Below are 27,349 nucleotides of genomic sequence, written 5' to 3'. Positions count from 1 at the left end.
CTCTCTTAATTTTTCTCTCTCTTTGACCCATTATGCACAGGGGGAATAACGCACATTCGGGGTGGAATGGCGGCGACTAAAATCACCGATAACGCACGGAGCCGGCTGCAACCGGCCACAGCTTCGGTGCATGCCGCCGAAAACGGCGCGTTAGCGAAACGCAGAAGAAAGTGCAGCTTCCGGGTGACCGGGGCGCAAGCAGAAGTGGTGGCGGGATTGCCGCGTGCATAATCGGTTACTCTGGGTTTTGCCACCATTGTGCCCCGTCCCGTGCATAACCGGTGTGCTTCGCGTCTCCCCCCTCCGCGTTTTCGATGTGACCCAAAATTGCCGTTTCGGCAGCCGTGCATAATGGGCCCGTGCATAATGGGCATTTCATATTCATTTCCATCTCCCTTCACCTGATTTCCCTTCTTTATCTTCACTTCTTCACTTTATCTTCACTTCTTGGTCTCAAGACCTTCTCATCCCTATCCTGCTTGATGCCAGAACATATTTAAGAGTATAAACATATACAAATGTACAAGTCATAGCTGACATATACAGGTTTCTGCCGAATTATGGTGACCCCGTAGGTTTTTCAAGGCAAGAGACATTTGGAGGTGGTTGGCCATTGCCTGCGTCCACCTCATCCCCACGTAGTTTCTGAGATCTGATGAAATGAGACTATCCTGGGTTTCTCAGGTCCCAGTCTGACACTATACCATGCAGGCTTTTGTGATGGAATAACAAGTTGGAATCTGAATCTTTTTAAAATTCACATAATTATATATACAAAGTTAAATAAAAATAATTTTTCACTGTCTGGATTTCTTGGGGTCCAGTGGCAGCTTTAAGACCAAACTTTGTTCTGCTGTTTCTGACCAACACTGCTACCCACCTGAATCTATTTTCTGATCATCATCATTTGTTTTATTATTTAATTATTATTCCTGAAAATATTTTGTTGTATAGAGGAGGAACCCTGGCCTAGATAGCCCCACTTTAGCCAGGCCTCTTTAGATCTCAGAAGCTAGGCAGGGCTGACATGGAGGCAGGCAATGGTCAACCACCTCCTAATGTCTCTTGCCTTGAAAACCCTAAACGTGTCCACTAGGTGAGGAGAAGGGAAAGGGGTGCCCCAGGCCCACCTCTGGAGGGGGAGCGGGAAGCTATTTGATGACCCCCTCAGGAAAGGAGGGGATGCTCATGGGTCCCCTTCCTCCATGAAGGGGCAGGGTCAGCCACTCCTGTGTGGAAATGGTGAGTGGAGAATTTTCTCTCCAGGAAAGATTGGGGGAGGGGTTTCTGAAGGGAGGAGGAGACTTGTGGGGTCAGGATGAGGAATGAGTGGCCTTTTTTTGGGCGGGGGTGCTCTGAGAAGAGTCTGCTATTCTTAGGTGAGGCAACTGGGATGGGTGTGATGATGGGGTAATCCCCATTCTCCTCTCCCCACCCCAAAAAAAGTGGTCATGAAAGCCTATTCCTAACGAAGAAGCTGTGGCAAAAAATAGGGCAGTGGACAAATGGTATCACTAACCACTTCTAGCAGGGGAGGAGGAGTCTCCTTAGAAAGGGAATTGGGAGGTGGGGTTCTAAGAGGCGGTGCTGTCAGTCAATGTAAAGGGATGGGAGAGAAGATTAAAAGGGTGTGTGTGTGAAAAGATGAAGTCCTCTCTCAGAAGAGGTGAGGGACACTAACATGGATCTCATAAGGACAGGGGATTCTCCAGAGGTAGCATTAATAACTATAAGTAGGAGAGGAGGAATGTGTGTGTGTGTGGGGGGGGGGCAGGAAGATTGGGATGGATTTGCTGCATACACTCAGCTATACACTGAGAAATAAAGGCTGAACCCCAAATTCCTTAAAACATCCTATTGGCACTTGACTCCTCCCCCTCACTCCAAGGAAAGTTTAAGCTCCAAGTAAATAGAAATTGCACCAGAAACAGACTTTTAAAACTGTAATAATAATTGTAATAACTGGAACAAGCTGCTTTTATGATTGTGATTGTGATTTTATTTATGTACTAGGGGCCAAGTCCATTGCATTCAGGAATACAATGGGTGCTAGATTAGGGGGGTGGAGTAGAAAAACTCTGTGGATGTCCTCCCCCTCCCGCCAGGACCTGGAAAGGCTGCAGGCAGCTGTTATGGAACTCACTGGCAAGGGCAGATCTCTCATGGGAGGGATCTGCAGCCTCTGAGCCTCAGAGGGAAATGGAAGGAGGAGGGGGTGCTCAGGGGTGGGAGACGGAAGGCGATTGGCTGGCTGCTGGGTAGACAGGCAAGCCGGTTGGAGGAGGAGGCACTCAGGGGTGGGACAGCTGCCCTGAGTGGGTGTTAAGCGCCGAGTGGCACTTAAGCCATGAGACATGTTCCTCCTTCAAGCCCTTACCAGAAATATTAAGTGGAACAGATGTTGTAAATCGCCCTGAGCCCACGAAGGAAGGGCACTATAAAAATGTAACAAATAAATGTCAGCTGTGATTTGATGGCCTAAATAAATAAATAAAAGATATGGGCGTTAAAAAAATTATCTACTCAAGTCACTAAATAGGCTAAGTACACTCCTGAGCTGCTTCATAGCAGAGGGAAGGAGAACAGCAGGATGTGTTAACTTAAATGGTGACACGTTTTTCATCATTTCTCAACATTCTGTAAGCGATCGCAGAGGACAGAGAAAAGGTATATTAAAGCAGAAAAAGATTATCACTTCATTTCATATCATTGGACAGCAAGGCAGACTGAAATTTCTTATTCTGTTAAATCTCTGCCACTTATCCAGTGAGGCAGTTCTCAGAACACAATTCCCTCTTGATTGGGTATCAGCACTTTTCCAGCTTAGCTTTGCATGTTGCACAATCCGTACTGCCTTTTGTTTCTTCCATAGCATATCTTGTTGTAGGAAGCCTCCCTTGTTGTTACCTTCCTGAGGCAGCTGAATTAGAAATCCCTCTTGACTTGCAACGATAGCTGTCATGTTGTTTTCTTTGGCAGGGAGTAATTTGCACCTCTGGGAAAGAAGGCAAAACACTACGGTCGCTAGTGGGATTAAAATTTGCCCTTTACCAGCATTTTTTTCAGTGATGATGAAAAATTGTGCATCAGTAAATGTCAGTAACAGTAAATTCAAGTCCAATAGTACCTTAGAGTCTAAGAAGATTTTAAGGGTAGGAGCATTTGAGAATTATCTGAACCACTGGGTAGGGCAGTATATAAATTTAATAAATAAATACATGACGAAGAGAATTTTGATTCTTGAAAGCTCATACCCTGAAAATATTGTCAGTCTCTAAGGTGCTACTGGACTCCAATCTATCTACACTGAAGTTCTGAAAACATGCTGGCAGGGTTCGTAAGACCCTATAAATGTGCAGTGTATAAATGCACAACAGTGGGAGATGATTGACCTAATGATTGATTAATCAGTTTAAACAGCCATTAGTGATCTTACTTGTGTCACGCTTCTGACTAGAGTAATTTGTTGCATTGTTCTGTAACTGCTGTTTGCATATTTGTAAAATACAGGATTGTTTAGAATTTTGGATACTTAACTTAGCAGAAGACTGGACTGGCTGGAAGACTGAAGACAAAGGGAATAAACTGGAAAAGATGGAGCTGGAGAATAATAGGGAATTTAAGATTAGAGCTAAAGACCAAGGCACTGTGAATTGCAAGATGCCCCATGGGGAATATTCTGTGCATGTGAGCAGACCTCAAGGCTGCAGTGAAAAGATTAACAATTCATGAATAAATGCTGTTGAATGCTCAGAAACCAAAGACAGGCTTAATAAAGACTTTCGTGTTTGGGAGCTTGAAATGTTGTGCCTTCCACATTTTCTTGTAATTCAGAACAGTCAAAAGTCCCGGTTTTGCAACAGGGATATTCTTGTATGGACAACTAATAGCAGTATATGATAGAAGGCTGGCCTGTACCTTGGAGTTGCTGTGCTAGGATAAAAGATGTGAAGTAAACAAAAAAAACTCCTGCAGTTTGCTGGGCTGAGAGTTGCCAGACAAAGATACTTGGGAGCTAGTACTGGTGAGCAGACAGGGTTAGCTCTGCAGATGCCCAGAACATGCAGCATCCTATAATATGCAGGCAGCTGCACTGTCCCTGTTATGTTTCTTTGCTACTCATGAAATCCAAGTTAGATATTAGACTGGTATGTTGTTCCACAGGAATCACAGGAAAGCTAAAAGAAGACCTTTCATCATGATAGATCAAACATAGCTATGTTTATCTTTCAAAGAGACTAGAACTGGTACTAAGGATGGCCTAAGCCATCTTATTGTTGTCAGCAAAGAACTCCCAGAACTTGCACTCTTCAGGAACAAATATATCACTGTGTACATTTAGAGAACGATCTTAAGCAGGATTCTACCAAGACATATCCAGTGGGGCTTACTCCCAGGACAGTGTTCTAAGAACTGCACTGTTAGGGAAGGATTTGCCTTGGTCTTCATACCTTGAAAGATATTAAAGACTATGGAGTTTGGCCGGTTTTCTGTGTCTGGATTGGGAAAAGAACTTGGCACCAAGTTCTTGATTTCCTTATTCAGTTTATAGCCCTATCCTTCATTAAGGTACAGAACCTCATACACAAATATTTAGAAATATCCATTTAAGTCCCCTGTTAATTTTTCTCAAATTGTCCATAATGCCCCCATAATAAGTAGTGCCCTATGATAGTGAATCTTGCAAGCACAAGTGCAGTCTTGGGAGTCACAGGTATCTCTTTGACCTGTGGATGTTTCAAGCATTGTTCTTTACAGCACTTGCTCCATGTCCGAGGAAAGCATGGAATCTATTTAGAAATCTGGATAATTTTACTGCTACTGTGGGCCCGATGCACAGTTTGACTATGGTGATTGTAGCAAGGTAGGGAGCCATAGGGGTTTTGTGTATGAAACTGGGTCAACATTGTGGAATGGGCACTATCACTGTTGAATACTAACCCATAATACAAAACTCCTTGCAAATAGAAAACAGCGCAGAGAGAGGTTTTAACTAGCCCTACTCCTGCAGAACTAGAGTAAACCTTGAAGGGAACTAACATTGTCATTGTCATCAATCATTAATATATATAATTCTTAAAGTGGCCAAATCTATGGATACTTATATGAGACATGAGCAGCCAAGACAGTTTTTCTTCAAATTTGAAAAATGCCCTAACTTTGTAGAAAAATCTGAAATTTCAAAACATACAAAAATATATTTGTGGGGGTCACATACATAAATGCTGTAAAATTTCAGCCAACATGGCAACCCCATTAAGGGGTTGTCCAGGCAAGCAGTTTGCCCATTGCCTTCCTCTGCTGGGTCTTCCTTGGTAGTCTCCCATCCAAGAACCAACCGTACATAGTATCTCAGATCTGATGAGATAAGGCTGTACCATCTCACCTTCCCTCTTATTGGGAAGGGGATTAACCCCCCTCCAATATAATAATATCGCATATAGATTTAAAAATGTATGTGCTCAGTGGCTGTTATAAGGCAACCAAACCAATATTGTCACCTCAATAACTTGTTTATTTCAATTAAAGAGAATGGGAGGGGCAGGACCCTTTCCAGGGCTGTTTTGGCTTCTGAGGGAGGATTAATCAGGTCCAGACCTGGCAGCAACCACCTGGTGACTTGTTATAGCCTGACTTCTGACTAATAAAGGCCCAGTTGCTTGGTGCTTTTCACACTTAACAAAGGCTGCTGTGGTTTGGCGGGTAGAGTTCCAGACCAGAATTTGGGAAACCTAAGGTTGAGGGGTTGTCTTGCTGGACCAAAATGATCCACTGGGTGCAAGCACTGGGCACCTTTGGATTTTTGAGGCAAGGGTCTGCACAATATGGCACTCATAGGAGGCGTAGCTAAGCACACAACATACAAACAGAAGGGGTAAATGAGAAATATAAACATATATACATACTGAAGTCTAAGAGGGGATAAAATACACAGAAAATGACTAGTGAGGACAACAAGAGGAAACTAAGCATTTCTCCTCAAATATCTCTCACATAAACACCGGGAAGACTATAGAGGGGAGGATAAAACCCACAGAGAAGATCACCCATGAAGATAACACAAATGCACACACATGCACACACCCACAAGAATACTAGGTTAGGGGAGGTAAAACACACACTGAAAACTAAGAGGGAGGGAGGATAATGCAGAACAAACACACATACAAAGAAGACTACCAAAGAAGCAATAAATTGCACAAACAAGCAGCTCCAGGGGTGGGGTGAGTATTAAATCACAGTGTTTTACTATCACCAGTGTCTCTCTCTCTCTCTCTCTCATCCTCAGCAGGTGGATAAGCATAGGAGGAGGAATTCTAGATCTTCTCCACAAAAGTGGAGCAAAGAGTAAAATAGAAAAGTTCTTGACTTGCTTTTGCTGTGCCCAGTTGGCTGCTGGTGACAAGAAGAAGGACAGAAGTACCAAGGCAGGGAGTAAAACATTTTTGCACAATGCTCTATATTGGCATCCCTCTCTCTCCCTTGGTAGCCGCTTGGGAGTTAGAAATTTGAGGAGAGATATTTGGTTTCCTCCTGCACTAAAGGTGCTGCCACTGCTGTCCCTTTGCTCCCTCCTCTCCCCTGCCAGGCAACTGACTGGGCTACTACTGCTCCCTGCTCCCCTCCCGTGAGAGAGCTCCCTCCTCCTCTCCACAGGATAGTTGATTGGGCCATCACCAAAGGGCCTGTGCCGCCACATAATTGAGGCACACTGTTCTAGTCTTTGTATATTATCCTAATTCCTTAGCTTTATATTTAGAAGGTTCATAAAAAAATAAATAGACCAGTTTGATAATAAGGTGGATGCTCTCACCATATTGTTCTTTCTCAAACTGTTTTCAGAAGTTCAGGACTTCAAGCTAAGCAAAACCATCATCATATTATGCAGATGTTCTCCTTTAGAGCAGGGTTAGTCAACCTGTGGTCCTCCAGATGTTCATGAACTACAATTCCCACGAGCTCACTAACCCTGCTTTAGAGGACACCTGCTCAGGTTTCTTTGTAAGAAGACTTTTGATGCGGCTGCAAGGCTGAGCAGCTGCAGTTTCTTGTAATGTGTCTTTATCCTTCACTCTCTTTCAATAGGCTTTGAACATCATGAAAATAATGACGCCTTACAGTAGAGCAGCCTTTGTCAACTTTTTTACTGTTGGGAAACCCCTGAAACATTCTTCAGGCTTTGAGAAACCTGGATAGTGTTTGGCCATGGGGGTGAGGGGGGGGGGGAGGAGCAGCTCAACATGACCATATATGGTCATATTACCCAATACATTTTTTAAAATTAACTCCTACCCATTCAGGAAACCCTTCCAGGGCCATTAAGAAACCTCAGGGTTTCACAAAACCCTGGTTGAGAAAGCCTGGAGTAAAGACTTAGCCACACAGTCTTTACAATCTGCCCAGTGACATGAACTAGAACTATGCAATTTAAAAGGCTGCAGTGAGAGAAATCTGCAGAACTGTCTTTCAACATTTCTCCTCCATACAAATAGGATACCAGACATAAATTACATTTTATGAAAAAATCATTCAAGAATCTGGGGAGAAGACTTCGAGGACAACAACTGTGCCAGTAGAAAGGATGCCTCTTGCATCCTAGTAGTGTGGAGGATTTTAAAAAGCAAGGCTGGTTAGTCTGGAGTCTCTCTGAAAATATGTGAGGTGTACAAAAATAGAACTAGCAGCATTCAGGCAGAAGAGAAACTGTGATTTGTAATGTATTTCTGTTTTAGCCACCTGCAGTTCTGTAAGCAATATATCGGTAGTGATTAACGCCAATTAGTTATATTTCTTTTTAGCTACATCTTACTGTTTTACATTCCTATCAAGCTTTGAGGACCAGATAAGCAAGTGCAAGAATGTCACCTCTAGCAACAGGGATCACTTCTAGATCATCAGTTTAAAGATCACCTTTTAGTTTGTAGACTATGCAGAACCTCTGGTTCCCTTGTTGAGTATGCAGTAGGTAACCTCAGCAGGAGGAAGCAGGAGGTTTTACTGGACAAAGTAAGGAGTAAAAAGTATCCTTAATCATCACATACTTGCCAGCATCAGGCATCTGCCATGTAAATCCTATTCCCTGCATATCCGTAGCGTTTACAGTTCACTCTGGCATCTCCACAAAATTTATTACAAGAAAAGAAAATGCCTTCTTCCCTCTTTAATATGATGGGAGTAGAAATATCAAGTGCTGAAGAATGGTGGAGGCTTCCCAACTGCTTCCATTCCCTACAGTTAAACTCTGTACATCCCTTGCTATTTTTCATAACTAAAATATGTGGTTGAAGAATGAAATGACTTTGAATGGATTTACTGGTGTATGTATGAGCCCAGCGGACTTGGTTGATTCCGCTTGTTATTTTACTTTTTTTGTTATTGCTTTCCACTGATAGGAGGGAGCTATATCTAAATAGCTTGGATTCCATAAATACGAATAATTTGTCTTGAGAGGAAAGTTTCAAATTAAGTGCAGAAATCTTTAGGAAGGGAAGATAAGTCTTAGTAGCAAATGGTGACTGAAGATATAGGCACAGTTGCCATTTCCTGGGAGTTACATACATCAGATGGGCTTCAAGTGACAGAGGAAGTTTGTGTGGGTAGGAAGAGGAGGCAATCTTGCTTTATGACATGAGCTGATCAATGAAGCAGCAAAGTATGATAATATATTCATAAGTTCTAGGCCAAGTCAGCATGCCATGGGTCTCATGAGTATATGAGAGAGGAATATGGTAGCTCCTAATGGCAGGAACTCACCTTCAAAGAGTTCAGTTGCTCAGTTCATCTCAGGAGCACTGTAAACCAGGAGGGGAGGCTTTGAACTTCTCTCTGGAGCCCCCCCCCCCAGGCCCTTCTGGCAATCATGGTCCCTCTTCCTCCCCTGCTGTGCTCCTCCAGAGCCGGCCAGAAAAACAGAATGAAGTTGAGCTCCCTTGATTGAACACGCGACTACAAGTGGAATTGGGTGCTTGTGATCTGACTCATGTCTCATGGATTACGCATTTTGATCCTAACTGAAGGATATATAATATGGATCCTGGAAAGTGATCATGTGAAACACATGAGGCATGAATGAATTTGGGCACATTTCTTCTCTTGCCTGCCGGCTGAGAGGAGGCTACTGAGTAGCCTCAGAATGAGATTTGTTGCCACAGGGGATGTTTGTATGCGATTTACTCTCTAGCCAGTTAGTTGCTAGTGTTTAACCCAAGCAACAGCATAATTATGTGTCTTTCCCCTTCCATCTACTGTCTAGTAATTCTTCCTTTTGTTCTCTTTCCCCCATCTCCTTGGCTTTCTTGTGGAATGTGGAACAGCAACGGCCAGTGAAGCAATCCTTCAGCAAGTCACTCTGTAGGGAATCACATTGGAAATGCCTGGTGCTGTCGCTTCTTATGTATGGCTGCATGGGAGCCATGACCTGGTGCCATGTTACGAAGGTGACCCGGCTGACATTTGATAGCGCCTATAAGGGAAAGTCAATGATGTACCATGACAGTCCCTGTTCCAATGGTTATGTCTACATTCCTCTGGCCTTCCTGGTGATGCTCTATGTAGTCTATCTGGTGGAATGCTGGCACTGCTACACCCGCAATGAACTCCAATACAAAGTGGATGTGGAGAGTGTACATGAACGCGTCCAAAGGATGCAGCAAGCCACGCCATGTATCTGGTGGAAAGCTATCAGCTACCACTATGTTAGGAGGACTCGCCAAGTCACTCGTTATCGCAACGGGGATGCTTATACTACCACCCAAGTGTACCACGAGAGGGTCAATACCCATGTGGCTGAAGCAGAGTTTGACTACTCCAACTGTGGGGTAAAAGATATCTCTAAGGACCTGATTGACCTGGAGAACTTCCCAGCCACTCGACTTCGCTTCACCAAGTGCTTCAGCTTTGCCAATGTGGAGTCTGAGAACTCCTATCTGACCCAGAGGGCTCGTTTCTTCACAGAGAATGAGGGACTGGATGATTATATGGAGGCAAGAGAAGGCATGCATCTGAAGAATGTTGACTTCAAAGAGTATATGGTGGCCTTCTCAGACCCGGACAACTTACCGTGGTACGTCTCCCACTATGTCTTCTGGGTGGCTGCTCTCTTGACTTTGTCTTGGCCGTTGCGGGTCTTGAATGAGTACCGTACTTCCTATGTTCATTACCATGTGGAAAAACTCTTTGGGTTTGATTATGTGGCAGTAACACCTGCTGAGGAGCGCCCTTTCTGCCAAAGAATGCCCCGAGTCAATACAGTGGACAGTACAGAGCTGGAGTGGCACATCCGGTCCAACCAGCAGCTGGTTCCCAGTTACTCAGAGGCTGTCCTCATGGACTTAGTGGGGCTCTCTGGCTGCACTACCTACTCCTCGTGCCGCTATGGGAGCTACAGACAGAACTGTGAGCAGTGTCACAGGACTATAAGCAGCTCTTCCATCTTCTCCCGCAGTGCCCTCAGTATCTGCAATGGCAGCCCCAGGATCCCCTTTAGCAGCAGCCGCTTTTCACTAGGCCGTCTCTATGGCTCAAGACGCAGCTGCCTTTGGCAGAGCCGGAGTGGGAGCCTGAATGAGCAAAGCTGCCCAACAGAGCAAACCCGCCTGTCCAGCCAAGTCACTGTGGAGGAGGAAGATCCCCCTCCTTACCAGGATGCCCTATACTTCCCCATCCTCATTGTGCATCGAAATGAGGGCTGCCTCAACCATGATCACCGCCACCTCCATCGGAATGGGTCCTGTGTGGAGACCTCACTATGAGGGTGTGAATAATATCCTTCAGAAAACACTCTATATTCAGACATGGTGCTTGGGAGCAGATAGGCAAACACATGAGTAGAGGTTCCTACAAATGTATGTGAGTCAGAGGGGATTACTCCCTTTCATCGTCTTGCAGGGGACTCAAAAGCTACCAAGGCCTCTTCTAGTTTTGGAGAGCTGTGATGGCTTTGATTTGAGGCAGGCAGTTAACACCACCATTGGAACTACAACACACAACTGCAGACCGACAGCCACATGTGGAAGGAAGGGAGGGAGGGAGGAAGGAAGGAACAGTGACAGCACCAAGAATCTGGGCTGTTTCTCCTCAGCTCTGTCTCCAACAATTAGGCCACCTTGACAATATCTAACAAGAACTGTCTGTGTCTGATACCATGCATCCTGTGGAGGACTATTATCCCAGCCTTGTAAAGTCATACTCTAGCAGATGAATCCATGGCAGTGTAGCCTGTTCCCTTCAGCAGCAAGGCAAATAACTGCACAGATTACAAGGAGCTGAAAACAGCTACAAGTCAGGCCTTCTTCCTTTTTCTAGACCACTCTCCGACTGTTATCCTGTTCTCAGATGCTGGGAACAAAAGATCTTTGGATGTCTCCTTGGAAAGAATTGGTGTTTCATATCTGGGAATCAGCATCCCATAGGTAAAGCTTGAATTGTATTCTAAGTACTTTTTGTGAAGGTAAATTACAGAGTGGTGACTATGATAGTCTGCTTAAGTCAAAATGTGGCATCTTAAATATTTTTAAAAGTGTTGTTGCTACAGTAAATGTATTAGTCCTTAAGGTGACAAAAGACTCTAGATTATTTATTTTTTTGTAGCAGTGGAAAGCAAGAATGATTAGGACACCTATAAAGGACATCTATAAAGGAAACCCGAGATTCTGGTACAATGCAGTACAATCTGGTACAATCTCAGAAGGTTTAATCACAAAATAAGATTTAGAATTTGGCTTGTATCTGTTGGCATAGAGAAGATGGATGAAATGGCGAGGAGGGGAGATTTAGGAAGGTGAGCGGTCTGTATTGAGCAGATCATGTCCTAATGAATTCAATCAAACCTGGGATTTGGTATTTAGGGAAGTTCCATTGCAGTTTATCTACAGTAATAATTATACAGGAACAGGTGGGTGCAAACCAAGGATGTGTATGAATTTTACTTCTGATAAGGTCTGGAATATTAAAAGAGGCAAGAGTTAATTGATGGAAGTTGAGAAAGAGAAATTTTGTTGGGCATAAAGACGTGTGTGTGTGTGTGATGAGCTTGTTTGTGTGACAGAGATTTCTTAAGCCTTTTGGTTATGTCCTGTTGGAAAAATGGGACATAGCAATATGAAATAACACTCCATCATTCATGTCACTTTTGACAGGGAACTCTAAGCTTTGTGCTCCTGTCTGATGCAAACACACTGAGTCACCATCACCTCTATAATACCTCCTGCATTCATTCCTCGCTCATTTCATATTTTAATTTCTTGCATACCTTGGAGAACAGATCAGCCTTGTCAAGATGGAGGTAGCTTTTTAGGGAGGGAAGGGGAGAGGAAAAGCATTTAGAGACATATAGTGTTACAATTGCATCTTGTTCTCATTTTTTTCACCTTTTCCAAACTGTTCTGATCTCACTTAACTCAATCTTCTGGGGTGTTTGCTCCTCCTCCTCATGGAACATGTGTGTATACATTTTGGTTTCTAGAAATGAATTGTTGGATAGCAGAAAGAATCTTCATACTATCAATGTCAATAGGTGCCAGGTATTAATTTCCAAGAGGGTGAGGGAGAGAGAGGTTGAGTTTTTTCAGACAAAGGATGAAAATAAAAGATTCTGCACAGCTAGACCTAGAAGCCAAGCAGAGGCACAGGGTCAGTTGGTGTCTGTAGTCAATGAAATAGAAATAATGAGATTAAGACATGGTTGAGAAAATTCAGGTTAGATATAGAGGAATAGACTGCCACTGTAGGAGCAGATCAGGCTATTGAGCCTGTTGTTAATGAACCACCGTCTTTGGTGAATAATGTGGCAATCAGAAAATACTCTGTAAGGGATGAAAGAGAGGCCACTCACAGATGCTTTACTGAAGGCCTAGGTGTATCCATCACAGACTGTTAATCAGACGTCAGTTGTCAGTTCCCTCTTGGTAACTGTTCTCATGTATGCAGGGCCAAAATTTGAATTGAGAACATGGTACGTGAAGAGATGGTCCTCCTGTTGGGCATATGTGGTTAAACCCTGAGAGGACCCTAGCTTCACACACACATCTGAGGGAAGCAAAAAGTCCAGTAGCAAAGATTACCTTGATAAGTATCTTTATTTTTTTAGCAGTCAGTATATTTGGAATGCTTCTGCACTAATATTTTATCACTCTTTCAGTGGTGTAATTACCACTTGAATGATTACTCAGAAAAGTAGCATTCACATATAACTCCATGTAAATACATTTCTGTGTGGTTAATGTACAAGTATTGTTTGATCATACAGTAGGTTGGATCCAACTATCCTGCACAGAGCCTTTTCCCGATGTTAGGAGATCTTCCTCTAGAGGAAAAGACACTAAACTAAGGTTTCTTAGGCTGGAGGGAGGATGCACATTCTGCTCAGTGGAGGGGTAAGATGGGGGTAGGATCTACTCCAGTGCTTTTTACTTGCCTGATACTGTGGACATGCCCTCAAATTTTGTTTTTTTATCATGGGCCCAAATCATTGTGTAATTTCTGTGTAAAACACAAAGTTAAACAGAAAACTGCAGTTGCTAACCATTGTATTGTTTCATGTATTGTTTATAAGTTTAATGTAAACCGCCCTGAGCCTCCGGGGAGGGCGGTATATAAATATATAATAAATAAATAAATAAATAAATAAATTGTGACACAGTAGTTAGAACAACAGTTTTGAACCTTTAATCTACTACCAAATAAGAACCAAATATGCAACATTATCATTGAATACCCCTCAAGTCACAGGCAAAATTAGGACAAGAAGAGTACAAGGTAATATTGGATATGCAAATTGCTGATCAATGCATACAGTAAGATGTGAGCCTGTTGCTGGAAGTAGATATAGGTTCACAGGTTAAAGGATCACAGGTAGAAAGACCTTTCTGTCTTTGAGGCTCAAGAAAGCTATTGCCTCTCAGCATAGACAACATTGATGTAGAGTCAGCATGAAACAATTTCACATGTTATCAGTTTAAGATTAATTATAGGCATACTTTTTTTTTGGTGATCTCTCTGCCAATATGATCAATTGAAACTTGATCCATTTGATCCAGTAAAGCCCTCACCCCCACAACTGAATTATGTGTTTATAAAAACACAGATTGTAATTAAGGTAATTAACCCAGAGGAAAGAGCCAGGCAGCATAATCATATTTCTCATACTGGAAGTTTTAGTGCCCTATACTCAAATTTCATGAAATACATGTCTGAGGAAAAATATTATATTTGAATTTTACAATAGTGAATTTAGGGGGGGGAAATACCAGATTTTAGTTTGGGGGTTATTCTGAAGGTGCTTTTGAGATTCCACATTAGGAATGAGAAAAGTTAAGCTGATCAGCATTGTGTATGGTTTCTTGAGTACAGTCAAATTAGATGGGATCCTAAGGTAAAATACAGCCTGACTATATCACTGGGAGAACTAATGACATAAGATCTCTTCTGAGTATAATGCTCATGTTGTCTCCAATTTCCTTTGTAGTTTAACTGAAATAGCAGCAATTATCTTCATTCTTTCATATGATTCCAAGAGTCATATTTCCAAAACAATATCTTTAAGAGCAATGATACAGAAAACCTTTTAGGCTTTCGGAAGTTAGAAGAGCTCATTCCTACTTAGATTATTTTTTCATGATCGTGTCATTTCAGACATAACCACAAGATATTTGCTTTAGAGGAAGCTGAAATGAGCACTAACATCAGGATATTACCATTGCTCATTAGTAAGTGCCACTCAATATAATGGGACTTCCTAGTAAATGAATCTAGGATTGTAGACTTAATAACATAGTTAAACCAGGTTATAGGGCAGATTTAAGCATTGTGCCCCCCCCCCATACTGAAGAATCCTTTTAGAGCTAAAGGAGAGACTGTTGCTAAAAAAAGCATCAGACAACTGAATAAAAAGTTTGAGAGTGGAACAAAATTGGGGCAGCACCATTGTTTGGTTTCTTTGGTAGCTTTCCAGTATCCTTCAGCGGGGAATGGAGAAGGTACCTTAGACTATTCCGTGGTGCAGCATTTTAAGTGTTGTCAAGGTTAAGATTCAGGTAGATTTACACTCAGTTTTTGGCCAGGTGCCACTACCCAGGCCACCTCTAACCTACTAAGTGATGGTATGGATGGTGACAGATTTGTTGGCTGCCAGTTTACCATAACTAGTCAAACTGAGCATTTTTCCATTCATTTTGTGGCTGATTATACATGAAAGTAGTCATTGTATTTAGTTCTGTTGCCCATATCTAGATACATTTGTCCTCTAAGACTTAAGGCAAATCTATGTATTATTATGGATTCAGGTAGGTAGCCATGTTGGTCTGAAGCAACAGAACACACATTTGTTTTCACATGAAAACTCATACATTGAATAAAACTTTGTTCATCTTAAAGGTGCCACTGGACTCAAAACTTTATTATATCATATTATTATATATATATATTTTTTAAAGTCCACATGAGGGTGGGGAAAACTGACTTTTTGATTTGCATCAGTAAGCCACATAGCACACATACACAAAAAGACACAGGTGGAGCAAAGTCCCCACAGAGTCTGTTCCTGCTGGGGGATAGGAGGCTGGCAAAACTTGCTCCCCTTCTGCTGAGTTTCCATTGTTGGAAAACTGTGATTAGACATTTTGCCTATCTTGTTCCTTTGATGTATAGCACTGTTATAGAAACCTTGAAGCCCAGGAGAAGGATTACTAAATCTTTCCTAACATTGTACAGCCTTTGGGAGGGTATTGCTTTGCTCTACTCTGATTTGGCACTTTAGTGTGAAGAAGGGACTTATGCCTGTGCACTGTGAATATTCTGTGAGGGCAAAGGCTCTCATGCTGCTACAGTATGGCACAGATTGACTTGTGATACAGCTTAACACTAAAGTGCCAGAAGAATTAGTCACATGGAGCTTCCTATATTGCAATCCTCCTTTTTATAGATCCTATCCACTAACCTACCATGCTTGACATTGTCGATGCATAAACGCATTGTTAGTTTTGTTTTTCTTTTGGAGAATTGTGTGTATGAGAGAATAGGATGAACCTTTTATTACTGGGCTTTAAGGAACTGATGTTAGAATCCTGAATTATTATACAACTTGTCAGATAATGACAATATTATATGAAAAACTTACAAGAGTAAACAAAACCCATGTTACTGAAACCGCAGAGCTCTAATTGCGGCAACTGTTAATGTTAACACACTCCAAATATTCACATTTTGTATGCACCACTGCAATAAAGTATAGAAAACTGCCTTTTATTACAGGCATTTTAAGGATTTTCTGTGGAATTATCATGGATCTATTTTTGCAGCAAGTCTTTTTTCAAAGAAAAATCAATTTGATGGAAATTAAATTTGATGAATATTTATTAATCAGAATATTCTGCTGAAGCTACCAGAAGCTCACAGAAATTATGAATATTTTGATGTCTAACTCCAAGTTAACCAGTATTTGTGATATGAGTTTAGCAATACTAGAACACTGCCATACAGCGAGAAAAGCAAATTACCAGAATACTGAATAACGATACCGATAATGGTGACAATTTAGTGAAGAAAAAGTTGTCCGCATCTTCTGAGAAGTAGTAACACCAGGCTTCCAGTGCATTCAGAGGCTACAGTTTCAGATTCCATTAGTTAAACCAGGCTTTCTCAACCAGGGGTTTTGTGACACCCTGGGGTTTCTTGATGGTCCTGGAAGGGTTTCCCAAATGGGTGGGAGCTAATACATTTTTATATAGTTTTAAAATTATATAGTTTGAAACATTAAAATTATGTAGTTTGAAACATTAAAATTTTGTAGTTTGAAACATTAAAATTATGTAGTTTTAAACATTTTTCAGGTGAGAGGACCTTACATGGTCATGAAAACCCCACCTCCCAAAATGGCCAATTATGGGTCTGGAGGGGATTGGAAGGGGAGGGGCCCCAGGTACACTGCTATGCTTCCTAGCCATATTCTGCATGGTCATGGTATAACTGTTCAGGATTGCACAGTAAGTAGCTACCTTTTGTTTCATAATGGTTTATTTCCACCATAAGTAGCATTTTGTCATTCTTGGTGTACAATCATTCAATTGACCAACCTCTTCTGTTTCTCTTCCTTCATAATGGGTTCTTTTGTCATACTATGAAGAAGAGGTGTGCCCAGAAGCTTAATCTTGCCAGTATCACCAGAAAGAAAACCATTTTGATATCTGCAGCAGGTTCAAAACATCTTTTAATATCAAATCTTCCTAGCCGTTATGTGGTTTCTCCAAGATCAGAAACATAGAAGAATTACTGTTTCTCTTAACTTGCTGTTCTCACCTTTTCTCTCTTGTTTTAAGCTGCATCATTATAGGATCCCATGGAGAAAATCTTTCTGCAATCAGTAACAGTTTCTTCTGGCAAAACAACATTTTACCCACCTGTACAACATTTCCCGGAACTGCTGAGGATCCATGACTACAGATTGCTCTTCAGTGGGTGCCATTTTAACAAGCACACTTCAGTTATAAGCACATCCTCTTGCATTTTAGTTTTACTTATTTGTTAATGTTCAAGTTTGAAAACAGCCTTTCCTAAATCATCATGCATTCTTGAAACTTCAGGAGCTCTGTAGATCACCTTCTATAGTTTTATTGTTGTAAACAAAGGTGAGGAAAAATACATATGTCCACTTAGAAAATAACTTTTTCCCCCACTGTGAGCTGCTTTGACTTCAGTCTTAGCTACTCAGTTATTTGGAGGGAAATATAGCTAGAATGAGTCCAGATGATTTAGGCTGTATATCAATCACATGGTCCAAGTGTTCCCTAGCAGTACCGTCAGCTGATACCTAATGAATAGTGATGTTGGATAGCATCCTATTAATCAATCAAGATGAAAAATGCTTATTTAAATCACATACACCAGGGCCTAGAAGAAGCCTCCAGAGTAAGAGAAGCAGATGCTGAGAACCAGGTGATAAAAGTAATGAGAAATGATTTTTGTGGTTTGTTCCCCCCTCCCACAAGCAACTCTCATATTGTAGCAAAATGCATAAGGAAGTGGGTGTGACTTGGCATAAAACCTTTCTCTGCATCTATTTTTATGTTTCTAGAAAGCTGTGGTCACAAAATTTGGATGGAAAACCAGAGTAAAATTGTTCAGAATCTTAAAATATATCTAACATATACAATTAAACTTGCTGTAGAAGCTGGCAGAAATTCTTCACAAAAGATTAATTCTTCATTTAAAATAAGATGAATAGGAAATGGCATGTGGAATGTTCAGGCCAGCTCTGTTAAATTTCAAGGTCTCAACAAGAAAAGAATAGAACACAGTAATTTAAGGTTGTTGACTTCAAGGCATTTCATTTGGGTATTACAAGGCAGAGTAGACATGTATGGCTGACATTTATCCTGAGAATTTGGAGAAAATGAAATAACCAGACACATTAAATTAAAAAAGAGTCTCAGTATGAGGTTTTGAAGCACTGACTTGAGATATTTGCAAGTTAGGGACCTCTTGGTATTTTCTCCCTGATGGAAATCATACCGTTCAAAATACTATAACACTGAGGAGAGGGGTAGTCTCCTTTCCCTCATCAGTTTGCCTTCTTCTACTCCTTTAACTGAGGCTGCATTTCCCTCAGTGTTCCATGGCTTCTAGGATAGTCTTCATCAAGGTATTTTAAGGTTTTACCCTTAATGCTAGATACTTGTTTGTGAAATCTGGTACGAGAAGGAACAAGTTGGGCCTGTGAGGAATTGCAGGGGGATAAATATTGGAGCCCAAATCTCTTATGAGCTTTTATACTCTCTCAAGATCTCAAACCAGCCAATTTCCCTCTTGACTCAGCAACACTCAACATCCCATACCTCTTGGAGGATGCTCATTCCTCAACTGGCCATTTTAGAGTGCAGTTTATTTCTTCTTTTAGCTATTTTATGAAGTCCTTTCCCCCCTGTATGTATAGAAGCTCCTAGCTTGCTTTGGTCTTGCCTGGTTTTCATATTTGTTGATTGGCATGAGCCACCCACTTTACTACTGGATATAGTGAATAAATAATGAAGATACTAGCTAGCTATTTTTTTTCATTTCTCATATTCATGCCAATGAATGAAGATGCTTCTCATTTTTTTGATATGTAGTGAACATCAAAGTTTCAACCAAAAAGGTACAGTTCTGCATTTTAATTTATTGACAACAGGGTTGTTGCTGTAAGAGTAAAGTTAAAAGTTGTCATATGTGTTCGATAATTGATATATCTGCATTTACAGTTTTAAAATAATAGTTTAACTTTGACAGCTTCCAATATCAAAATTTTCTAAGCCATTAAGAGAATATTTCAGATTTAAAAGTTCAGTTTCAGAATCATAGTCCTAGTGATTAATGCACCAATAATGCATAATAATGTTCTGTCTAGCGGATGTTTCATTGCACAGGTGTGGCGTTGCAGTAATCTGATTCTTCAACTTTGACAAAACAAGGCTCTGTCCATCATAGCTATTGCAATGAAAAGCTTGTCAACACATGCATAGAATCTGATGAATGCTCAGATACAAGAAAGATTTAGTTTGGAATTATGTTGACTAGAATGTGGAATTTCTGTGCCATGCACTGCTCTCCTGTTCTAGATCCCAAGACATTTTTAAAAATGTAGTCAAAGATGCTCAAACATAATCAATATTTTGTGTCTGGAGAGAAATAGGTGCCAAACTAAGTTAATCAGTGATTTTAAGAAAATGATTTAGCAGCAGCAAGTTTGAGTCTTTTTAAGTAATAACTCTTATGCGTTAGGGAGGACAGAGAAGCTGATTGATAACAACATGGCATGTTTTTATCTCTCCTCCTTGATATACATAAGGCTTTTGTTTTTTGAAAACACTGTCTGGAAGCATTTTTATAAAGTATTATATGCAACTAGGAATAGCTATCAAGTTGTTTGGCAGTGGCTTTCTTATGGCAGAAGCTCTTTCTTTCATTGTGGCCAAAGTAGAGCTCATGCCATGTAATACACCTAGAGATAGTACATGCGAGAAGCCAAAGGAGCAATGAATAAGATCAAGAAGTTATCCATTTGAAAATACTATCTTGGTATACCAAGAGATGAGGAGATATCAAAGCACATGTTGTAGAAAGAGCTGTTTTCTAGGCTGTCTTAGAATGAATCACTAAACCACATTAACTAATATGTCCAGGACAGGACACAGCTGTGTAACCTATGCATACCAGTGAATCCTGCCCCCTGCATGTGGATGTACTGGGAGCCCAACAAGTTGGAGGGGAAAATAGTCAATATGCAATGGTAGCTGGTGAAACTGCTGGGAAGTTGGAATTGCTGGCTACCAACATGGGGCAATCAAGAGGAGGGGAATTTCTGCCTCAGTCTTCAAGTACTTGAAGGCAGAATGTGTCTTATTTATCACCAAGCAAGTGTCCAAATAGCTGCCAGAGGTGTGGGCTGTTGACAGCAGTGGCAGTTAGCCAGTCAGCAACCACATGCTTGTTCAGTGCTGTGTAACGTGCCCCTGCTTTTAAAGCTATCCCCAGATATATTAATGTTATGCATCCCTTCACTCTACTGATTGCTCTGCAGTTGCAGCCAGTGCTTCCCACTAATGAACCACTTTACCAACTGCTGAAGAAAACAGTAAGGAGGGCTGAATTATATATCCCCACCAAAATACCCCCACCCGAATCAGGAGTCATGGGTGGTGCATGCATGCATTGCATACTTTTTTCTGCCAACAGGGAATATCTGCAGCACGATGGGTACTAGTTCTGTGTAGGAATTGTGCTGATTGAAGTAAATGAGCAACATCTGCAAATTCATCACTTCAGTTGTTTCCCTTAAGAGTGAATAGAAGCTAAGCATATCTTCTCTGAAGCAGCAGTAGAAGGATTGGACTTAGAGATTGGGTATCTTTTGAGTTACTGTCCCTGAACTTTGCCCAAATGTCACCTTCAGGCCAAAGGGAGAATAAAGCTATCCATCTATTGCATTTTTGCTCTGTCATTTCTGTAAGATGTTCAGGGCAGTGTAAATAGTCCTCCCTGCCTCCAGTTCACCCACACAGCAACCCTGCAGTTAGGCTGAGAAGTGACTGATCCAAGGTAATCTAAGGACTTTCATGGCCAAATGGGAATCTGAATACGTTTCTCCCAGATCCAAATGCAACAGTCAAACCACTGTGTGACTTGCTCTACAGCAGATGGAGGAGGAGAGTGAAACCGGTCTCAAAGACCAGGTGAAGGCATTTCCCCTCACAGTTCACACACATACACACATATCACATACACGCATATCTCATGAGATCCCGAGCCACTAACGATTATATTGCCCAAACACTTGTAAAGAAGGTAATCTATCAAGAACTGGAAAGATGGCATTGGCAGACCTCTGACAGCTGGGAGTGCTCAGTTGCCAAGCAAGTAGTCTGATTTAAGCATTTACAGAATGGTGCTTTCCATGGAACTTTGGCTTGGGACCCTTATCATAGAATCATAGAGTTGGAAGGGACCTCCAGGGTCACCTAGTCCAACCCCCTGCACTATGCAGGAAGTCATACCTACCTGCCCATCCATGGTGACCCCAAATTCATATCAAGTAGCATAATACAGTTATCCCTTAATTTAATACCCATTGAATTGTGATGGTGGTGTCCAAAGAGCTGTTTCTACAAAGTTGATAACTAGCTGTGGATTATAAAACACACTGAGAAGTTAAAGAGCTGTTGAAGTTATTGATAATACGGTATATCACACAGCAAATTGGAGAGCTATATCCCTGTGCCAGGATCACAGGGCCCTCTCACCCTAAGTAAATGTCAGATTTGACCTGAAGTACATTGGCTTAGCAAACTTGCAGAGAGGCCTCATTCACATATATAGAAGAATGAGATGGCAAAGTCCTGAGCTGGTAAGATGCACTGCAAGTTGGATTGTTCTTAATAGCAGGACCTCCTTGCAAGCAGAAAATTAGCACAGAAGGGGGAAAGGTTTTAGCCTTCTATTTAATTGCTCATTGGTTTTTCTATTTGCAGGAACTAGTTTTCTTAAAGAGGAACATTCCAAAATGTCCTCCATTGCAGGCTGACATGGTGAAAGCCATTCTACTACCCTGGGACACTGTCTCTTCATTTCCATCACATTCCCATTATGCACAGGGGGGATAGCGCACATTCGGGGTGGAATGGCGGTGACTAAAATAACTGATAACACATGGAGCCGGCTGCGACCAGCCGCAGATTCGGTGCATGCCGCCGAAAAAGCCGCGTTAGCGAAACACGGAAGAAAGCGCAGCTTCCGGGTGACCGGGGCACAACCAGAGGCGGCACGGGGGTCGCCATGTGCATAATCAGTTACTCTGGGTTTTGCCACTGTTGCGTCCCGTCCCGTGCATAAGCGGTTTACTTCGCTTCTTCCCCTTCTGCGTTTTCCATGTGACCCGAAATTGCTGTTTTGGCGGCCTTGCATAATGGGCTGTGAACCACGGCTAAAAAAGACAACAGGTAGTACTGATAGAAAGGAAAAGGAGATTAAGTATATATTTTAAAAGGGAGCAGGAGGAATACTGGATCTGAGTGGTGGCAGGAGCCAGTTTCATAGCAAGAATAATCAGTTTTGTCTCTACAACAATAACTATATCAATCCTTCATTTTATGAGTATTACATTTATTCATCAACTCATTTAAATGCAGGTACAGCTTTTAACCAGTCTTTCCATTTTGTTTTTGTTGTTACCATGGAAATGGCTGGCAGGTCTTTGCTACCTGTAGGTGAGCAGACAAACATAACAGGACACTTGTCTTCCTCACCTTCCTGTGAATGCTACTCAATCTCCTTCTCTACCAGCCTGTGCGCACAGAAAGGTGGGTCCGTGCACTTGTCTTGCAGCAGCAAAACATCTTAGAATCGTAGAATGCAGGCCATCTTGTCCTCTGTCCAATGTAGGATCAGCTATAGCATCCAGGATAAGTACCTGTCCAGCCACTGCTTAAAGACTGCCAGTGAGGGGGAGCTCACAACCTCCTTAGGCAGCCTATTCCACTGCTGAACTACCCTGTGAAGTTTTTTTTAATGATATCTAGCTGATCTCATTCTCCGTGTAGTTTAAACCAACAGGAACTTTCCCCTGACCTCCTCTAAGTGACAACTCTTCAAATATTTAAAGAAGGCAATCATGCCTCCTCTCAACCTCCTCTTCTCCAGGCTGAACATTCCCAGGTCCCTCAGCCTTTCTTTATAGGGCTTGGTCCCCAGGCCCCGGGTCATTCTTGCCACTCTCCTCTGCACCCTCTCAATTTTGTCCACATCCTTTTTGAAGCGAGCCTTCTAGAACTGCACACAGTACTCCAGGTGGGGTCTGACCAATGCAGTATATAGTGGGACTATGACATCTTGTGATATTGATGTGATGCCTCGGTTAATACAGGCCAATACTGCATTTGTCTTCTTTACCACATCACATTGCTCATATTTAGCTTATAGATCATGTTCACACACATTGCTACCCGGAAGTGTATCTCCCATCCAGTCTGCATGCTTCTCATTTTTGTGGCCCAAATGTAGAACTCTGCACTTATCTTTATTGAATTGCATCTTGTTCTCATTTGCCAACTTTTCCAGTGTGTTCAGATCTTCTTCAACTTTCTATCTTCTGGGGTGCTTGCTACTCCTCATCTTCATACTCTTTGTTAAAGTTGAATCATGATTGAGGCAGAGCTGGACTGGCCTGTCCACACTAGGCTGAAGAGCTAGGGTGTTGGCAGCACATCCCGGGGGAAGCCTACTCTTTCACAACCTAATAGCACTGTCTTAAAACTTTATCAAGCTTTGTGCTTATATCCTGATGTCTCCCTTGGTAGCTATATTTTCAGTCAACTGTGGTTTAGGTTAGATTCAAGTGGGTAGCCCTGTTGGTCTGAAGTAGCAGAGCAAAATTTAAGTCCAGTAGCACCTTTAAGGCCAGATCAGTTTTATTCAAGGTATAAGCTTCTGTGTGCTCTGTATCCGAAGAAGTGTGCATGCACACGAAAGCTTATACCTTGAATAAAACTTGAGTTGGTCTTAAAGGTGATAGTGGACTTAATAGCATATATATCAGAGGCTATCTCCAGCATCATAAGAGGACTTTAATCCAAATGTACCATTAGGAGAAAATAGGAAGTGCCATAAAAACTATGCATACAGACACCCTCAGTTTCTTCCTGCTGCCTACTTGAGCTCTTAGGATAAAGCCGAGCTATAAATATAAATAACTACTTATAGGAACCGTAATAATATTCCCACACAATCCGGATGGATGGTGATTTTTTCAATGTTTTCAATTTGAAACTAATCTCAAAGCCACATGCCAGTCAGGAAAAAAGTTTGATAGATAACAAGGGAAAGGTTAGCTATGTAAACAATACTCTATAGTTCTGTGACCTGCAACAAAGTTGTATTTTCAAAGCAAGCGTTCCCATAACTACTGCCTGCCTGCAATCTTTGCATGTAGGTTCTTTGTGCTGAGTAAATATACATGACATAACACCAGCCCCAGGAGATCTTGGTGTTGGGCACTCTAGGGGATGATTTGGGCCTTTTCTTCCAGTAAACACTGTCTGAAGTACATGTTCTAAAAGGGACAGTCACACAAAGCCTTTGTGTTCTATAACTTTAGTCATCTCAAACTTCCACTGCATTTTCTTATAGTGATTTGTTCCACATTCTCAAGTCCCAGTGTCACAAATATATATTATATATATATTTGTCTGCACTCTCCACTCTGAGGAAGCTCTGAGGGTATCAGATTCATTTTCAGATTAAATCCAATCCTAAAGCAACAGGTCTCATCTACATTGGGAGGAGATGCACTCACCTGGTTTGATTGTAGGATGTGGGTCTTTTCCTGAGAACTATAAGATCTTTAATTCAGGTGTATAATTTAAGTAATAAATTATTTTGTTATTACAATAAGACAGTCTGCCTCAGCTTCAAGAACTATGTGGTTGATGGTGAATACCTGATGTTCTAGATATGTCTCAGGGGGATATTTTGTAGCTGCTGCCGTTGGCATATTTTTCATGATGGTGCATCTCCCGTTAGTTAAAACCACCGGAGCACCTGAGCATGAGAGCAAACATGCAGATCTGTAAGGACTATGAGGTGGTGCTGCCAAGACCTCTTATTCAGATGCTGCTGCTGCTGTCTGAGATAACCTCACACAAGTATCCTTTCTGATCTATTACGGCCAAGACATCAAGCAGCTGAAAGCCCCATTGGCCAAGGGGCATGCAGACAGTGGTGCCATGGATGGACAATGGTATCCATCACACACAGTGAAATTGTTGTGAGGATGTATTTGGTTCTGATAGACCTTTTCCGTAGGCAATGAGAACAGTTTTTACTTTTCGGTATGTCAGTATGATCTAGCTCTGTCTGTCTTCTCTATGTGTATAAAAGGTATATCACAATGTTGCCTTTTTTGTTGGAAATATCAAAGTACAAAGATTGTAAACCCAATCAGTGTAATAAAAGTTCCAGATGATTCACGATGTCTGTATTTGTCAGAATTTTTGCATAGATTGTCTACAGATATAGTAAACATTAGCAGCACATTCATTGCATCTCTTGTAACTGATCCCTTGAAAGGTCATGTGTGGGTAAAACCGGTTTTGCTAGTTTGCAGAAGCAGTCTGCTGTATACAGCACTGATGGATGGTCCTTCTGACATCATAATATCTCAACTACAGTAGTTTTGAAATGTTTAAAAACTGATTCACTTGCTTTAAAAATAAGCCTGTTTTGAATTTTGAGTTGTGTAATTATACAAATAGACTTTTGGAAAAGAAGATACATGGGAATTTAGCAGTGAAACTCTTGCTAGGGAAAGAGTATATTGCTGCAGTTACCTCCCAAGTTATAGATTTGTTGTATCCTTAAAGTAGATATTTCTTTCAGATGATGTTCCAGAAAATTAGATGTAACTTCAAGGTGCAAAACTCCAGAATTATAGAGATGACATTCTTCCTTATTTTCTTGGTGTTTTTGGAGATCATAAACAAGTGCAGAAGGAACATACCAAGTCATGTGGATGTGAACTTCCACAATTTCAAGAACTGGGCATCTTGGGGAAAGTGCATCCCTGTTTTATGACATTAACATAACAAAAGCTCCTTCAAAACTATTTTTTGTTTGCCAAAAGATTTAAAATGTAGAATATTTGGCATGCAATGGGTAAATTTTCAAGGGATTATCAATGTGCCTATGTAATTAATTACCGTAGATCAAACACTAGGTCTTCTTCTAAGCTAGTCCTTTATATGCTGAAAAACTATTCTTTAAAAATAATCTTGCTGAGATGCCTGAAGCTCATGATTGTGGCACTATAAAAATGTGTACCTCCAGTATTTGGTATCTGTTGTGGACACCAAGGAGAACTACTAAAAAGTGCAAATCTCTCTTGGTCCGTTTATTAGATTTAAGTTTGAGGAGCAGTCTGATGGAAGAAGACCACATTTTGATTGCAAAGTTTGCTCTATTAGGGTTTTTCAATTGTTCACCTATTAAGGATATCTATCCAGTGAGGGAAGTAAATCTGCAAATCTCTGGCTTGAGCTATAAAAACAAAAAAGGCGTGCTTATAAAATGACCTGACCATACTAATATCCTCTTTGTTTTCTAATGATGATAGCCACTAGGTAGTGGGTTTGTTTCAGATATGAGAGACAAATTATGTATTGTGTAGAGGCAGTCTTAGGGTTTATTGGCATTTCACCATCCCCATAGAATGAACCTGATAATTTCCCCAGACCAGCGGTCCGCAAGCTTTCGCTTGCTGCGGACCGCTGTGGCGTAGTGGGTGGAGAGGGCGGCCCGGGGGCCCGCACACGCGCGGCAGCCCCAGTGCAAACACGCATGCGCGGACTGTCCTCGCATGCGCGTTTGCGCCGCCGCCAAGCCGGCGGCCACGGCTCCCCCTCCCGGCCCCTCCGGTCCACGAGCAAATCGGCCGCTAAAGCAGCTGATTAGCTTGCGGCTCGGCAAGCTTCTCTTCCCTCCCCTCCTGAAGTGAGAAGCTTGCCGGGCCGCGAGCTAATTGGCCGCTTTGGCGGCCGATTTGCTTGCGGACCGGCGAGCTTCTCGCTTCGGGGGGGAGGGAAGAAGGAGCCACGGCCCGGCGCCGAGGCCTTCGCAGCCCGGGAACCGGGCCGCGGCCCACGGATTGGGGACCACTGCCCCAGACTAATATAAGATGGGAAAATGAAGATAAAGAAGAGGTAATTGAATCATTAATATATACAGCTTCTTAAAATATACATTTTTATCTCTTCTGTAAAATACTTATAATGTACACAATTGAAAGGGAACACATTTACATAACGTAATGCTTTGTCTGATCATAATGAGACAT

General features: G+C 41.8%; 1 protein-coding gene across 2 annotated transcripts in view; it reads left to right on the top strand.

The window, feature by feature from the left end:
* TMEM151B (transmembrane protein 151B) overlaps positions 1–25,487 on the top strand; it is a 33,997-nt gene extending 8,510 nt beyond the window's left edge. For both annotated transcript variants that reach the window (XM_077342297.1, XM_077342306.1), the window contains exons 2-3: positions 9,315–11,411; positions 17,313–25,487. In XM_077342297.1, the coding sequence (XP_077198412.1) occupies positions 9,315–10,751 (1,437 nt within the window). In that variant the 3' untranslated portion in view covers positions 10,752–11,411; positions 17,313–25,487. The remainder of the gene's footprint in view (positions 1–9,314; positions 11,412–17,312) is intronic.
* Positions 25,488–27,349: the final 1,862 nt, after the last annotated feature.

The sequence above is a fragment of the Paroedura picta genome, chromosome 1 (genome assembly GCF_049243985.1).
Source record: "Paroedura picta isolate Pp20150507F chromosome 1, Ppicta_v3.0, whole genome shotgun sequence".
Taxonomy (NCBI): Eukaryota; Metazoa; Chordata; class Lepidosauria; order Squamata; family Gekkonidae; genus Paroedura; species Paroedura picta.
This window is presented reverse-complemented; position numbering and strand designations above follow the sequence as displayed.